The sequence below is a fragment of the Lathyrus oleraceus genome, chromosome 7 (assembly GCF_024323335.1).
Source record: "Lathyrus oleraceus cultivar Zhongwan6 chromosome 7, CAAS_Psat_ZW6_1.0, whole genome shotgun sequence".
Lineage (NCBI taxonomy): Eukaryota > Viridiplantae > Streptophyta > Magnoliopsida > Fabales > Fabaceae > Lathyrus > Lathyrus oleraceus.
This window is the reverse complement of record NC_066585.1, coordinates 533,022,405-533,039,082: the sequence shown is the minus strand read 5'-3', so window position 1 is coordinate 533,039,082 and position 16,678 is coordinate 533,022,405. Positions and strand designations below refer to the sequence as shown.

The 16,678-nt window shown below is 33.4% G+C and overlaps 2 protein-coding genes across 2 annotated transcripts; both read left to right on the top strand.

The window, feature by feature from the left end:
* Window positions 1-5,671: 5,671 nt before the first annotated feature.
* LOC127104595 (GDSL esterase/lipase CPRD49) lies at window positions 5,672-7,393 on the top strand. Its single transcript, XM_051041773.1, has 6 exons — window positions 5,672-5,912; window positions 6,131-6,208; window positions 6,291-6,431; window positions 6,529-6,605; window positions 6,687-6,836; window positions 6,916-7,393. Exons 1-6 carry the CDS (start codon window positions 5,802-5,804, stop codon window positions 7,199-7,201), a joined length of 843 nt encoding a protein of 280 aa, XP_050897730.1. The 5' UTR covers window positions 5,672-5,801; the 3' UTR covers window positions 7,202-7,393.
* Window positions 7,394-10,072: 2,679 nt separating this feature from the next.
* LOC127104594 (uncharacterized) lies at window positions 10,073-13,972 on the top strand. The gene is made up of 7 exons (XM_051041772.1): window positions 10,073-10,210; window positions 10,298-10,359; window positions 11,874-12,007; window positions 12,238-12,380; window positions 12,918-12,989; window positions 13,312-13,419; window positions 13,509-13,972. Exons 1-7 carry the CDS (start codon window positions 10,141-10,143, stop codon window positions 13,724-13,726), a joined length of 807 nt encoding a protein of 268 aa, XP_050897729.1. The 5' UTR covers window positions 10,073-10,140; the 3' UTR covers window positions 13,727-13,972.
* The last annotated feature ends 2,706 nt before the right edge of the window (window positions 13,973-16,678 follow it).

The window sequence follows — 16,678 nt, the reverse complement described above, 5'->3', positions numbered from 1 at the left end:
CACTCAAGTCAATGAATATCATAGATATTGATGTATTTTAGGTTTGAAAAAATGTATATCTTAATTTGACATATTATTATTTTATTTATAGTTGTTCAAAGAGACATATACTAAAATATTACTCAATTTATCGTGTAACATTCTTCCTCCAATAATTTACATTTATCATGTGTTTTCATAGGGGGATTCCATGTTTGTTCTTGAGATCCTAAACTTATTTGGATCCAAAGTTAAAAGAGTGACATATTTGTCTTAACGTCGATAGTATGGTGTTATATTGATGATCTTGTTCTTAATCAAATGGTCCTCGATCTTCATGAAGTAGCCGTCATTAATTTAGGTTGTCTCTTATGGACCAACTCCTTTATTGATCCATTAAATATGTATAACACCTGATTTCAAGTAAAAAGAAAATAGAATTTTTTCCAATGCAAAAACACTTTGAATTTCATTAAAACTTTATTTTTATTATTCAAATAGACTATACCATTGAAATGTTATACTTAAAAGAAGGCTTGATGATGTTTTACAATTCAATACTTTTGAAATTATAACTATAATATAAAATTATAAATCTTGACTCGATTGTGATCTATTTTCGGTAGACTTAAAAGGAAGAATCTTACACCTAAAAAATAATCAACAATAAGATATTATGATAAATATTAATTATATCTCTAAAAAAACATGAAATCATTATAATATTACACATGTACTTGAATCTTAAATTAAACCATATACCTATATGATTCCATATACATTGACAAACACTATAGCATTGAAATATCAATGCAAATTTTATAAATTAAAAAGGAACACACAATGTATTATCTTGTTCATTTTAATTCTAAATGACACTCTATGGTAAGTTGTTTTAGATGCATGCTCATCTGATTGATATTAAATGTGGATCATTTTAGAGAATCGGGCTCACAATTACTTAATCTCAAAAATACTCTGGAGTGAGTTGTCTCAGAGGTAGGTTTGTTCATCATGTTGATACTAAACGTAGATCAACTAAGAGATTTTGGATCACGTTCATATATTCTCAAGGATACTCTAAATGCAAATTCTATAAATTAAAAAGGAACATGCATTGTATTATCTTATTCACTTTAATTATCAAGGACACTCTAAGGTGAGTTGTCTGAGAGGCATGTTCATCTGATTGATATTAAATGTAAATCATCTCATGGAATCTAACTCACAATCATTCAATCTCAAGGACACTCTGAGGTGAGATGTCTCTGAAGTTTGCTCATCGTATTGATATTAAATGTAGATCATCTAGGATAATTTGACTCACGGTCATATAATTCTCAAGGACACTCTGAGTGAGTTGTCTCACAAACCTTCCCATTCGATTGATATTAAATGTAAATCAACCCAGAGAATTTGGCTCACAATTGTTCAATCTCAGGGACACTCTGAGGTGAGCAGTCTTAGAGGTCTGCTTATCCAGTTCATATAATATGCGGATCAATTTGAAAAATCCGACACACAATTATACAAATATCAAGGACACCCATAGTGAGATGTCTCGCATGCCTGCTCATTCAGTTGATGTTATTGTTATTGTAGACCAACTCAAAGAACCTGACTCAGAATCTGACTCAAAATCATTCAATCTCAAGGACACTCTGAGATAAGATATCTTAGAGGCCTGGTCATCCAATTGATATTAAATATCGATTAATTTGGAGAATCTGACGCACAATCATATAATTCTAAAGGACCCTCTGAGTGATTTGTCTCAGAGGCCCATTCATCCGGTTAATATTAAATTTAGATCAGTCGAGAGAATATGTCTCACAATCATTCAATTTTCAAGGACACTCTAAGGTGAATTGTCTTAGAGACATGCTCATCCGATTAATATTAAATATAGATCAATCCGGAGAGTTTTATCACAATCGGTCATACAAATTTTTATCACATGAATTAATTATAGCAAGGTTATCAAACTCATGTGGCGTTTAATTTCTCCACCACATATACATAAATATAATGATCAACTGCTCAAAAAATATAACTACTCACTTATGAATAACAAAAGTCATTATAGGTCATTCTTATCCTCTCTGGATTGATTTTTAAAGAACCGAATGAATTGAATAAATTATTTATCAATCAAATTCATCTCAAGATAAATGTCATCAACTGCTCCACTTTGACTAATTGATTAAAATATTAAAAAAAAACGGATTTGAAAAAACCAACTTTCTTTGAAAATATAAGTTCTAAATTCATGATTTAGTAACTTAATGATTTTTCATAAACCACCATTAGTCTAACTTGAGTTGAAATATTATATAATTTTAAAATAACTAAAATGCCTTTTATGGTAAAATGATCATTTTACTATCCACTTGAATTATTGAAATTCCACATGTTCCTTTTGCCTCAATCTTAATTTAATTGAAGTAGGAAAACTTAAACTCCAAATTATTTAATAAAAAACCTAGAGGATCCATTAATCTTTGCAAAATTACTCAAATACTCCTATATGATAAAAAAAAAATATTTTACCCATCATAAATCTATTTTAATAATTTATGAAATAACTAAAGTTTGAATAAAAATATTTAGTTGGGATGTTACAATATGGTTGTCGGTCCAAACAGGAAAATTATGTATATAAAAGGACATACTTAGTAATATTGATAATAAAAAAATTATTGAATATTTAAAAAATTCAAAACTCAAGAAGAAAATTGTAATTTATACAAGTTTTATATACTATAAATTTAGTTTGCCAATATAATCATGTATGTTGTAAATAATTATAAGTTTTTAATCAAATATATAAATTATTTTTAAGTTTTCATTAACAAAAAATTCTAAATCTTATTAGTTGTATCACCAATTCGCTTTAACTAAGTGTTTGAAGTTAATTGTATTATATATGAATTAGAGTATCTCGTATATTATCTTCCTTATTCACATTAAACACTAACTTCAGAATTGATTGTATTATAAATGCAATTGTAAATTCAAGTCATTATGGATCTAAATCAGTGACATCTCCTAGTATTGGGGGGTTTAACTACTCATATTGTTCAAAATAGATTCAAGATAAAAAGTACACATTACAAGTAATTGGATGATTTGGATCTTCAATTGCTTCCGCTCATGAAAATTTCCCGCTCTCTGAATTCCTTGATCTTTGTAATTCTCGATCGTCTGACAATTCTCGGTGCTCTTCTCATTCCAAGATGTCTTTTTCTCTTGTAGAAACTCTCCTTTAATAGTGAAAAATCCCTTGGCAAAAGGTGAAAATCCTCAAAACGTCCTCGCAACTCAAGCCCGGGTAAAAAACCCAAAAATTAGAAGAATTTGTGCTTGGGCTGACACGGCCTGTGTCAGCTCTTTGTGTTGCTATTTCCTTGCTAACACGCCACAGGTGACTTGACACGGGTCGTGTCAGTTGACACGGACGACCGTGTCAGGCCCCTGTCTTGGACATTGATTGTTCTTTCTTTGCCTTCCTCCTGACACGGGTGACCGTGTCAGGCCTCCTGAACTGGAAAATCTTCTTTTCTCAAACGTCGAAACTTTCCACTTTCTCGCATTGAGTCCGTTGGACCTTCTACGTGGACCTGGAGGGCATAAACACAGACAACCAAAGCATAAAATCCTGAAAACACAAAATAAACTAAAAATTTATAAAATGCTTAAATAACTTACGGAAATTAAAATTAACTTCAAAGGTACCATAATACACACAAAGTGTTCCATAATCCTTGTCGGATAAGTAACGAAAACATAATGAAAATGGTGACTGATCAAGGATTCAGAAGCCCTAACATTGACCTTGTACTTTTGAGGTTTCAACCAAGACTTCTTACTCCGAGTCTTGTCTCCTTTGCCTTTGAACTTGTTGGGACCACCATGCTTCTTCTCAGCCTAAGCCTGTAATACTTATATCAAATCTTGAACCAATTTCCTCTCGACAATCTTAATCCCATACGCCTCTAACAAACCAACCAAATCTTCCAGTTTCATGATTTTAAGATTGTTATTCTTGAATAGCTACGATAACGTGATCAAAGTGAGAGGTCAACGTACGCATTACCTTCTCAACTATCATCTTATCAATTAGGGTTTCACCACAACCCTTCATGAGATGGACAAGATTATGCCCCTTCGACGCATAGCCTGCAACCTTTTCATCTTTTCTCATCTACAACAATTCATATTGTCGTTGCAAAGTCTGCAATTTGAAAACTTTGACTTTCTCACCTCCTTCATAGTACTTGACAAGAATATCCCACGCTCATTCGCCGATTCAGCATGAGATCTAGTTGAAATTCTCTAAATCTACCATCAATTGAATGCAATACACTACCTTGCAGTCTTTCTTTTTCGCCTCCTTGTTCGCGACTCTCTAAGCATCGGTTGCATTCTCAGCAAGCTTAGGAACGCTATTAGTAACTACTTCTAGGGTTTAATGAAAGTTGAATAAGGACTGCATGTGTTTTCTCCATTGGATCTGATTCTTGCCGTCAAGAATTGGAAGAGAATTATGAATGTCATTAGTACCATTCATCTTTACAGTGATTGATTAACAACCCTCGATCCCGGAAACACGATCACTCACATGTGATTCTTGAAAACACGATCAAGAATCTAACTGGAGCTCTAGATATCAATTTGTTAGTGTGCGAGACACTTTTAGTGAGGAGAGAAAGAGAGAGGAATATGAAAATAAAAGATTTTATTATTGAAGAATGATTGTATTGCAAACTGATTTACATATGCATGTATTTATATACAATGTTACTTGACTACTAAGTAACAAATCATAAACCCTAATTATCTTTGGGTTTAGGCCTCACATAACTTGGATTATATCTTATATATCAACAAGTATAAATTAATTTTATATTGTCAATCAATTACCATCGTATATTCCAAAAAATTAGACGGTAATATTTACTCCATCCGTCTCATAAAAAGTGTCTCATTTGTATTTTTTCCCTGTCTCAAAATAATTGTCTTTTTACGATATCAATGCATCATTTTTCTCTCCACTATCATACCCCTATTTATTAACTTTCACTTTATTCAACCACTCTTTTAACTATAATTAATATGGATATTCTAATAAATGATATTAGTTTTATTATCAAAACTAACACGTCTAATCATTTTAATAAGAACGGTACATTGCTCAAATAAGACATGTTTTATGAGACGAGTGAAGTAAGTTACTTGTGTGACATACCTGAGTGAAAGATTCTTATTGAATGATAACGTAAAACTATTTTACACGGTTAGTGCATAACCATTAAATTCATATATATTTTGAAAATTCAATTTTTAAGTTTGTTAGAAAATTCAAATAAAAACGGTCGAAAGTATTTTCATTAAAAAATTGCCATGAACAAAAGATTAAATATATAGTTTATGGGGGGTAGGGGTAAGGAGGAGATATAGGTATATAATAAATGAGCATATTATTTTTATAATGTTCAGTCCAACTAACTATATATTCCATATTGAAGAGTATTTAAAGATTTCATTAAAAAAAATAGTATATAAAGATGAAAGTGATATCATATGTATCTACACCATACACTTTCCATCCAAATTCTACTACAATTCACATTTGGTGCCAAACAGCAAATGACGTTGACATTGAAGATAGAAAGAACAAAAGTAAACATTAAAAGATGTAATAATGTTGTGGCAGCTTATCTTTACAAGACAATGCAAAATAAGAAAAAAGAAAACACAAAATCTAAGTCTATAACATAATAAGAATATTTTAGGGAAATTTTTGGTTGTGGAAGTGAAAGATGGTAGGGCCAAGAAGACCTCAAATTGTTCTGTTTGGTTCTTCCATTGTTCAACTTAGTTATAGTGATGAAGGTTGGGGTGCTATTCTTACCAACTTGTATTCTAGAAAGGTACAATTACTTATATATATCTCCATGTTTTTCTTGTTCATACTTTCCTATTTTTTTTTCTTCTTATCCTCTTCATGTTGAACTATAATTTTCTCACTATAATTGTTGAACTAGCAAGCCAAAAAACATAGTAAATTTACATTTCTATATGCCATTTTGTGAGTAATGTATTATGATGGTTAATGAGTTTAACTTTTCACACATTGAACTTTACATAGGCAGATATAATTTTGAGAGGATATTCTGGTTGGAATTCAAGGCGTGCTTTGCAGGTTCTGGATACAATATTTCCTAAGGTATTAATCATGACTTAAATGCTTATATTTGATTCCTCATACTTAAAAGGAATCACCATTTTCTTTGTCAACTTCAACTCAGAATGCAGATGAGCAACCATCATTGGTTATTGTGTACTTTGGTGGTAATGATTCTATTCATCCACATACATCTGGTCTTGGTCCTCATGTGCCCCTTGAAGAATACATTGAAAATATGAGGAAGATTATTCTTCATCTTAAGGTTGAATTCTACACTATCACTTTCGTCTTTTTTTTCTTCCTACTATCATAGGTTTATACCAACAATGTTTCACTAATCCTAATGGTTTTGGTTTCAGAGTCTGTCTAAGAAGATTCGCATAATATTGCTCGGCTCTCCTCCCGTCAACGAGGCGCAGATTCAGGAAGCGTTCAGGTTCTGATTGCAATGGATTCTGGATCACTCATACTATGTTTCAATCATAAAACTCTAATGAAATTATCGGTCTTAATGCAGTAATGTATTTGGGCCGTTAAAGAGGACAAATGAAACATGTAGACTTTACTCAGAAGCATGTTTGAAGCTGTGCCATGAGATGAATGTGGAGGCCATTGATCTCTGGTCAGCACTTCAGCAAAGGGTCGACTGGTCAGATGTTTGCTTTACGTAAGTATTGATTATGACGCGGCGTGATGAAAAAGTTCAAATCTGTTTCTGATACATCTGATTGTGCGGTGTTTGATAGGGATGGAATTCATTTGTCAGGCGAGGGGAGCAAGATAGTTGTGAAAGAGATACTGAAAGTCCTCGAAGAATCAGATTGGGAACCGAATCTACACTGGAAATCAATGCCAAATGAATTTGCAGAAGATTCACCATATGATCCTGTTGCTATGGATGAAAAGAGTACTGTGAATATCTCCAACTGGAGCTTCCAGAAATTTTTTGAATGGGAAAGAGCTTTGTGCATTTCCAAACCATCAAATGGTCATCAATTTGAAGAGTCAGCAGTCACAAAACAACATCAATAATTTCAATTAAAAAAAATAGTGTTGTGCTTCTATTAATTAGGATTTTATTTGATGTTATATTATTAAAATAAAATGGTATGCAATCATAAATGTGATATTATGCATGCCTTTCAATTTGAAAAAGTTTGTAAATTGCACCAACTCTTCTATATCTCTATTTATCTACCTGTCTATCTTTTCATCTAGTTTGAATTTTTAGCCCACTGCTCAATCACACTAATCATTGTCCAAAAATAGCATCAAACCATTACATTCTATCATAAGTTCGTAATGCCTATCAAGCCAATCAAATACAAAAATAGACACAACTGTGTTCATACTCATATATAAGAAACTTAAAACTTAAAACCAACACTCAAAATATCAACTTAGCAGTTAGCACTACCTCGCATAAATCAAAGAACTAATCTCATAATAAATCATAAATCATCCCCTTTCCCCATAACCAGATTCATTGTAGTACCAGTGTCCAGGCTTCAGCTTACGCGGGGTAACGGGCATTCAAGTAATTCCACCACCTCGTCAGACTTCAAAGGCAATCCGTTGATACTGAAGTTGATTCGCAAAACATTCTCCACCTTCATGATTTGCTTGACTTCGAGATGACTTTACAGCCTGGACAACACTCTTGAATATTTACCTAATTTTTTTAATGTATATTATGTTAGTCTCATGCTTTGGCAAACCTCTTTCCTTTCATATCTGTCTTATTAGTTCCATGGTTAGACAAACTTCTTTGTGCTTACTTGTCTTGTTAGTCCCATGCTTAGACAGATTCTCTCATGTTTGCTATGTTAGTCTCATGCTTTGACAAACCTCTCTCCTTCATTGCTTGCCTTGTTAGTCTCATGCTTTGACAAGCCCCTTCATGCAAGTTTTTCATGTTAGTCTCATGCTTTGACAAGCCCCTTCATACAAGCTTTTCATGTTAGTCTCATGCTTTGGCAAACCTCTCTCCTTCATTGCTTGTCTTGTTAGTCACATGCTTTGGCCAACTCCTTCACGCAAGTTTGTCAGGTTAGTCTCATGCTTTGACAAACCTCTTTCCTTCCTCGTCTGTCTTGTTAGTCTCATGCTTAGATAGACTCTCTCATGTTTGTCATGTTAGTCCCATACTTTGGAAAACCTCTTTACTTCCTCCTCTCTCTTGTTAGTCTCATGCTTAGATAGACTCTTTCTTTTTGTCATATTAGTCTCATGCTTTGAAAAACCTCTTTCCTTCCTTGTCTCTCTTGTTAGTCTCATTGCTTAGACATACTTCTTCGCACATACTTGCCTTGTTAGTCCCATGCTTAGGCAAACAACACTCTTCCAATTCAAGCTCTTTTCAATACAAGTAATTTTAACTTTTTAGCTTAACTCAATCAACCATTTCTTTTTCTTTTATCACACAAACGTTTTGCAAAATATTTTACTTTTTTTTCCTAAAAGAACTGTTATAATCACGTGCGTTCCCACATTTTTTTACTAATTATAAAAGAAATAAAAAGCTGGTTGATCCGAACTTATTTAATTTGTCTCTTCTATTCTTTTGCTAATCCAATTAGAAGAAATGATGTGTTTCTTGATTTATTTTCTCAAATGAACTTCTCTCATTTCATTTAAAACAACCCATTTATTATTGAAAATGTAGCAAGTGTAAGCGGTATGAGTAATAATCTCATATTAGTTGAAAATATGAAGAGTTGAATATTTATAAGTGAGAGAACTCACTCACCTATTACCTTAAGGTTTTTGGTGAATATGTGATTGGTCTCTCACAAATATATTGCTCTAAAAGAAGAAGTTTCACAATATTCAATAGTCTATAGTGAAAAATTCTCAAAACACTTATTACTACACTATATAAAAATACTAAAATTGAAAAAGCATGAGGTGTTTTTACAAAAATATTTACTATTATTACTTTAAGTAGGGGTAAGAAACGAGTATGTCTTCTCTGAGGTGTAAATAATTGAAGGTGCGAAGCTAAAATCTTAATCCGCTCTAAAAAAAATTGACGGCAGAGTGACAAGGTCAACCAAATCAATTCGGCTATTCTTTTCTAATTTACAAAATAGGCTTCGAAAAATATAAATTTATATTGAATTTTTTAAAAAAACGATATAAAATATATTGTTTTAGTAATTAAAAAAATGCTTAATCCATGTTTTAGTCTCTTAACTTAATTTAATGTTCCGCTTTAGTCTTTTAACTAAAAAAATCTTACAAGTTAGTCTCATAACTTCATTTATGTTACTTTATTTGGTCTCTTCTGTCAATTTCTAAAAAAAAACGTTAAGTTTTGGTAACCTTGTGTGACGACAAGACCGTTGGTACAAATTTGAGTCAACATATGTAGTTAAAAACTAATACACCGTTTAAATTACGAGGGTTCCCCGAAAATAAAATCTCCATAGTTTAAACATTGTAATAAAATCCCCAAAACTAATACATGCATCCGCAAAAACTCAAAAAAAAGAGAATGAATTAGAATGAATATACTATAGATTGCGAGTCTAAAACCTTATTCCATCATATGAAAAAATGCGAGTAAAACAAATATACCCGACAAACCGAATCTATTTTACCACCTCTAATTTTCACATACTTTTCCAAAAAAAAAGAAAACATACATCCATATTCTTAAAAATTGGAGGCAAAATTTTAAAAAATAAATAAATGTTTTTTTTATAACCAAACACAACTCTTATTATAGAACTTTTTTATTTTACTCTAACTACTTATTTTTTAACCGAGGGAATATTACTTTGTGAGTTTACAACTTAGTGGCATTTTTACCTTCATTATTTCAATTAAAAAATTAAACAATATATATAAATATATTTTATGTTATTTATATGTATTAAAAACACCAAACACAAGTAAATAATTTTCAAAGCCTGTGTTTAAGAACCTAAATTGAATTCGAGAGTTTATAACACTGTTTGGCATAACAAATGGACATAGCTATCTTCTCTCCATCATCTCTTTTCTTCGAAGAAGAAGATGACGACACTCACACCAGTGGTACCTCTCCCTCTCTCTCTCTCTCTATATATCTCCCTATGTACGCTTCTTATTTCTTCCCTTGACAATTTCTGTTTCTCAATGCAGTTGAGGAAAACGCAGAGAACCACGAAACCTATGTTGAGAGGAAGCATCAGTTTCCTGGAATGGTAAACCTTCCATCTTCAATAATATCTTCAATTTCTACTTTATTATCATATTCATCATGTGGATTTTGTTTTGGGGAGTGCAATTTCAAGGATTTAGCTTTATTGCTTGCTGTGGCACTTTGTTTAGACCCTTAGGGTACACTTTACTGGAGTTAAGTTTGGAATTCAGTTGCTTGTTATTTATGCTTGTGTTGCATACTATTAGAGTCTTGTTCATAGAGGAAAAATGAGATTGTGATTACAGTTTTAAATCGTGGTATAGGTGGCACCGGGATGTTGCGGTGAAATGTAGTTGATAGAGAAAGTCTGGATGTCGAAGTCCAGACTGTGGTCATAGACCTTTACTTAAAAGATAAAACCTTGGCTGTAATGTTTCCTCATGGAAATGCAATATGGTATGTGTTGTGGTTCATGTGGTTTCAACAACTGTTGTGGAGAATTCCTTGATGTGGTTTGGATCACTGCCGGAGACCTTTACTTTCATTTTAATGTTGTCTCAATTGAAATGCAATTTGATATGCGTTATGGAATGTGAAATTTTTGAGTTGATGTGTTCTATCATAGATTAACGATTTGGATAGAACCATGGTCCTGGATAAAACATTATGGCGAAAGTTGATCTATGTATCCGACCTTATTTAGTGGGACGAGACTTGGTTGGTGTTGTTGTTTTGTTGTTCATGTGTTATACTATGGGGAGATGATATTTTGTAAAACTAGTGTGTAATTTTGCTGAGTAAATATCAACAGAGATCACCAACTATGTATGGTTTTGAAAAGTTTTAGAAAAGTAGTCGTTCTCTTATTAAGATCTTAGTGTTGCAAACATTTTTAAACAACCTATTATCCATTTTTCAACAAGTCAGGTGTACTTGGTTGGGTTGAAATCAAATGAAGTAAATTGAAGTGTATTCACTTGCTTACTATGTATCAGAGTAAAGGAATAAAACTAAAGACGCCATCATTACAATTAAAACTTTTCTAATATCTTAATTTAGGATATAATTAAAGTAAATTTGTAATGTCTAGTGTTCAAATACAAGAAATAACGGCTTGCAATAATATGCTGATATGACATGCTTGCGGAAGAATGATATATCATTGTTTTGTTAACCTGAGAATAGTCAAAGGAGTAGCGCATAACCATGTTGCATGGGTGCTAGGAAGGTGAAGCATGGCGGAATGTTAAGATCCAACAATCACTAAGTGGGCCTTACTATTGGATCAAATTATTTGACATGGTATTTGAATTGCAGTTTTTTCCAGTGTACTTAATGTGTATGAATGCCTATTTTTGTTTAGCCCATAGATGCCATTTGCTCTTGTTGTTTATGTCAAGAACGTGAGACGGTCATTTTGTCTGTGATAGTGTTTCTGTTAGACATATTAGTTCCACGAATTCCCTTGACATTACATTAAACATTTATAAACTTCAATTCTTCTTGTGCTTGAGGTTTTGTTAGCATCAATATTGTATCTGTATGAGCAACTCTATGCCTTTATCTTTTATGCAGGAGTTGATTATCCGAGAGTTTTCCTTTCATCAATTGAATGCTAATTTGCTCTGGCCTGGAACATTTGCATTTGCAGAATGGTTAGTTCAACACAAATCATGCATTGAAGGACGGCGTATCCTTGAGTTGGGGAGGTATTTCAACTACTCAATCATCCATTTATTTATATAAGCTATAGTTTGCAAAGTATGTAAAATTCTTTTGTAAAATTTTGTAAGTGCCCCCTCCCCAGTACATCAAAATATCCCGCTTAAAGAAAATAAGCTCTTCTATTTTATATGATTTCACATCCTTTGCAGTTGCTCTTTTAATTTAGGAATTTTGATTTCATTTCTTGTCTTTGCCTTGCTGCATCCATTTTCAGCGGTACAGGTGCTTTGGCCATATTTCTTCAAAAGTCATATAATATTGATATTACAACTTCAGACTACGATGATCAAGAGATAATGGAAAACATAGCTCATAACTGTAGTGCAAATGATTTACCTGTCATTCCTCATATTAAACGTGAGTATTTCTTCAAATGATCGAATAATCTTTTGTTGCTCCAACAGATAGATGCTAATTGTCCCTTTTCCAATAAAAAAAACCAAATATTTTTGTCCTGCCAAGTACCTTATTTCTTTTGCATATCAAACGGACCTACAAGTTTATTAAGTGCAACGACCAGCTTACGGATATGTTTGTTAACTTCAGAGTGCCGTGCATTGACTTGGTTTTAATATGCTTGGCACATATGAACTACACGCTCTACCTTGAGAAGGGTTGTTATAATTAAGCACATTTGATGAGTTGTTAGAAATAAGAACATGGATGATATTTAGTAATTAGATATTACACTCACCACTTAGTCTGATCAGCGTGATTAGCTCTAGTTTGGAGATGATTACTTTCAGAATTAGTATAGTACATAATGTAAATATTTGCTTGTTTAAACTTATATATATATTTCCTCTAATTCTATATCGTTTAATGTATTCTTTTCTTACGATTTAGTCTCATTACTTTTTGTTTTAGATTTACTAAATGTGCTTCTGTTTTCAGATACCTGGGGAGACAAGTTTCCTAATTCTGACCCTGATTGGGACCTGATCATTGCGAGTGACATCTTATTATGTAAGATTATTATCTTCTAATTTACTTTTTTGGTCACCCCTTTACCTTCTTAAAGAAGCACTAGTTCATTAGTGTTGTAAATATTAGCAATGACGGATATCGGCGGCGGTTTTTAGCCTGTCCGCCATGGCTAAATTTGTGAAGGGTGGCGGCGCCATACATATGTCATATGTCGAATTTTTGGCTCTTCGCCTTTGTGCGCTATCCGTCATCGACAACACTTGTTCATTATAACTAATGCAATTTATCCATTAATGAATAGTCTAAGTTGTTATTGGTCTAAAACCAGTAAAACTAACAGTAACATTTTAAATGTTTGTAGATGTGAAGCAGTACCCGAATTTGATACAGACCATTACATTTCTTCTCAGAAGTTACAAACCCAGAGATAAAACTACAGTTTCTCGAACCGAGAATGATGACATCCATGGTATCTTATTCTTGATAGAGACCCTTTTGAACATCTTGTATTTTTAGTAACTCAAGAGTTTTCACTCTTACCCAATCTTGTGCTTGCAGGAGATGTAGTGTTGCCTTGGCCAGCTTTTCTGATGAGCTGGAGACGTAGAATCGGAAAGGAAGATGAATCAATTTTCTTCGATGGTTGTGAAAAAGCTGGTCTAGAAGTAAACCATATTGGATCCCGGGTATATTGCATCAGTCTCATTGAAAATGAGGAATCAAACAAATGCTTGAAGAAAGAAGATAGTGTTCAAGCTTCCTCAGGAAGAAAATGAAGTGAAATTTTACAGTTTCTTCAATTAAGAGTTTTTTTTAAGGGTCATAGTTAGCTTCAGTAGTTTATTTTGCTGCAACTAGTAACTGATAGCAATCATAACATAACCATTATAAATTTTATTGAAAAGAGGCATATGATCTATAACAAATATTTTATGTCGAATCCTGAATTTAAATCCGGAACAAATATTTATTTATAAGTTAACTGTTAAGTCAATAATAAACTAAAATTTATTTGTTATTAATGTCATCTATTTTGTAGATATAGTGAATATTCATATGCAGCATTAAGGATATGGTGGCAAAATGCCATGTTTCAGATGCAGCATTGAGTATATATTCATGTTATTTGTCATTTGGTAAATATAAATATGTGCATCATATATGTAAACTTTGACTAGCTTTTTCATTTGTTAACCCTTCTTTATGTGATCCTGAAATTGTACAAATTCATAATATAAGTTGTCTTGATGTTTATTTATATTATCTTTCTAGAATTATTATAGTATAACTTATTTGGACCATTTGTAAATATCAATCTTTTTATATGTAATTATAGTTACTCATTAAACTGTTTTTAAGTAACTAACAATTGACACAAACTAGCTAACTTATTATTACTAACCACTAACCTACTATTAAACAAGTAGCAACAATAGTTAACTAAAGGACATTTTTTTGTGTGCAAGTTATGAGTTTTTATTAGTTTTAATTATAATGAGGAGTCACCATTATATTTAACTATGATTAAGTAGCTTAGTGGTATTTTTACAAAAATAATCCATTTTTTCAAGGAAATTTCCAAAATACCCCACTTTTAGGAGGAGTCTCCAATTGAATTGGCGACTTCTCTTAAAACTTGAATGGAGGCGCCAATTGGATTGGCTAGGGCAGGTGCCCTAGCCAATCCAATTGGCGCCTATGTGGAGGTTTTAAGAGGAGTCGCCAATTCAATTGGAGACTCCTCCTAAAATGCATTTTTTGTCTTATAAATAGATGCGTTGTGTGACCAATTGTTCTACATCTCATATAATCATTTGGCTATCATGTTTGGTGTTCGTCGCCGATACGGAAATGTGATTTATGCGAGAGACAAACCTCAAATGCTGATGCTGTTTTGGAACATCACCACGTTCGATCAACTGAAGAGGGAGCTGGTTCGTTGGTTAGATGGGAAAATACCAGAAGGGGAAAAAATCAGAAGTATTGAGAGACTTGACAGTATCTTTGGTTGGGTGCGAATGAAGACTGATAAGGATGCTAGGGAAATGATGTTTGGTCGAGACGACATCAATTTGATTGTTATAATCAGTTAGAAATATTAATGTTTTCAGATGTTTTGTACTGATGTTTGTTGTGAACCTCGTTGTAACAAGAACTTAATGATATATAATGATTGAATGTTACAGAAATACAATGTTACAAAAAGCTTAAGACCTAGATGATGCTCCTCGATTGGGACAGTTGTTCTTGTTGTGTCTTGGTTGACGACAGATACTACATAATCTTATCATTTTATCTGTGGAATCCATCTCTGTTCTTATACGTGTGTTGTTTGGCATTCCTTTCTTCTTTCTACGCATCTCGTCATTGTGCCAAACAATATCTCCTTCATATGGAGGCCATTAATCCTCCATTGATAGTACTGAGAAGCTTTGAGTATATACATTCATGATGGTGTTGGCCTTGTACACATCAGATAAATGGTTGTAAGCGTCTTGACGAGTATAAGCGCATGCTGCTATGACATGGGAGCAAGGTATGCGGAAGACCTGAAATTTTCCACAATCGCACCAACTTCTGTTTAGTCTAACAGCGTAGGCTAAATTTGGTCTCCCCTCGTTGTTGCCCATTGTTTCCTGGACGCTGAATTTTTGTCTATGACGGTCAAAGACTGTTACAGCGTGTGTGCTAGCTTTGATGCTTTCCTCTTTCATGACCTTCATGCAACACTCACTGAATACTTGCCCGAACATTAACACTGCACTCCATCTTTCACCTCTGGTTGCGAACATAGAAGCTAACCTATAATAGGTTGATCTTACCAAGGCGGTTATCGGCAGATTTCGAATTCCTTTGAAAACCCCGTTCATGCATTCCACAATGTTTGTTGTCATGTGGCCCCATCGACAACCTCTGTCAAATGCCCTTGTCCACTTCTCTACTGGTATGTTATTTATCCATCTCCCTGCGTCTTCATTAGACAGTCTAATTTCATCACGATAATATTGAAATGACGGTTGAGTTAAAGCATACCCAGCATTCACCACCTTCTTGTGAAGATTCTTATCTTTTATAGCACACACGAAGTTTTGTGCAATGTGTATGATACAGTAGACATGTGTAGAAGGAGGATCATGTCATCCGTTGTCATGGTTGTTGTAGGCACTCTCAATGGCAGCATGTCTATCAGAAATCAAATAGAGATTGGCTTGTGGAGCCACATGTGTTCTGAGATGTCGAAGGAAGAAACCCTATCCACCAGCCGTTTCACCTTCAACAAGAGCAAAGGCAGTGGGAAAGACATTGTTGTTGTCGTCTTGTGCAACCGCCATGAGCAAAGTACCCTTGTATTTTCCGTATAACCAAGTGCCATCAATTTGAATAATAGGTTTGCAGAATGCGAAACCTTTAATGCACGGGTCAAATCCCCAAAAGAGACGGTGAAATATTCTATTACCTGTAGCACAGGTTCCGTCTGGCATCATTGCTGGCACTGTCTCTATAATTGCCACAGTTCCTGGGACATATGTTTTTAGTGCCCATAAAAACCGTGGCAATTCCTTGAATGAATCCTCCCAGTTGCCGAAACCCTGTTCAACAGCCTTTGTCCTCGCAATCCAGGCTTTCTTGTAAGATGGAGTATAATTATATGTTGTTCTGATATGAGATATAATTATACTCACCTTCACTGATGGGTCTTTATTAACCAACGACAGAATGTCTTGACA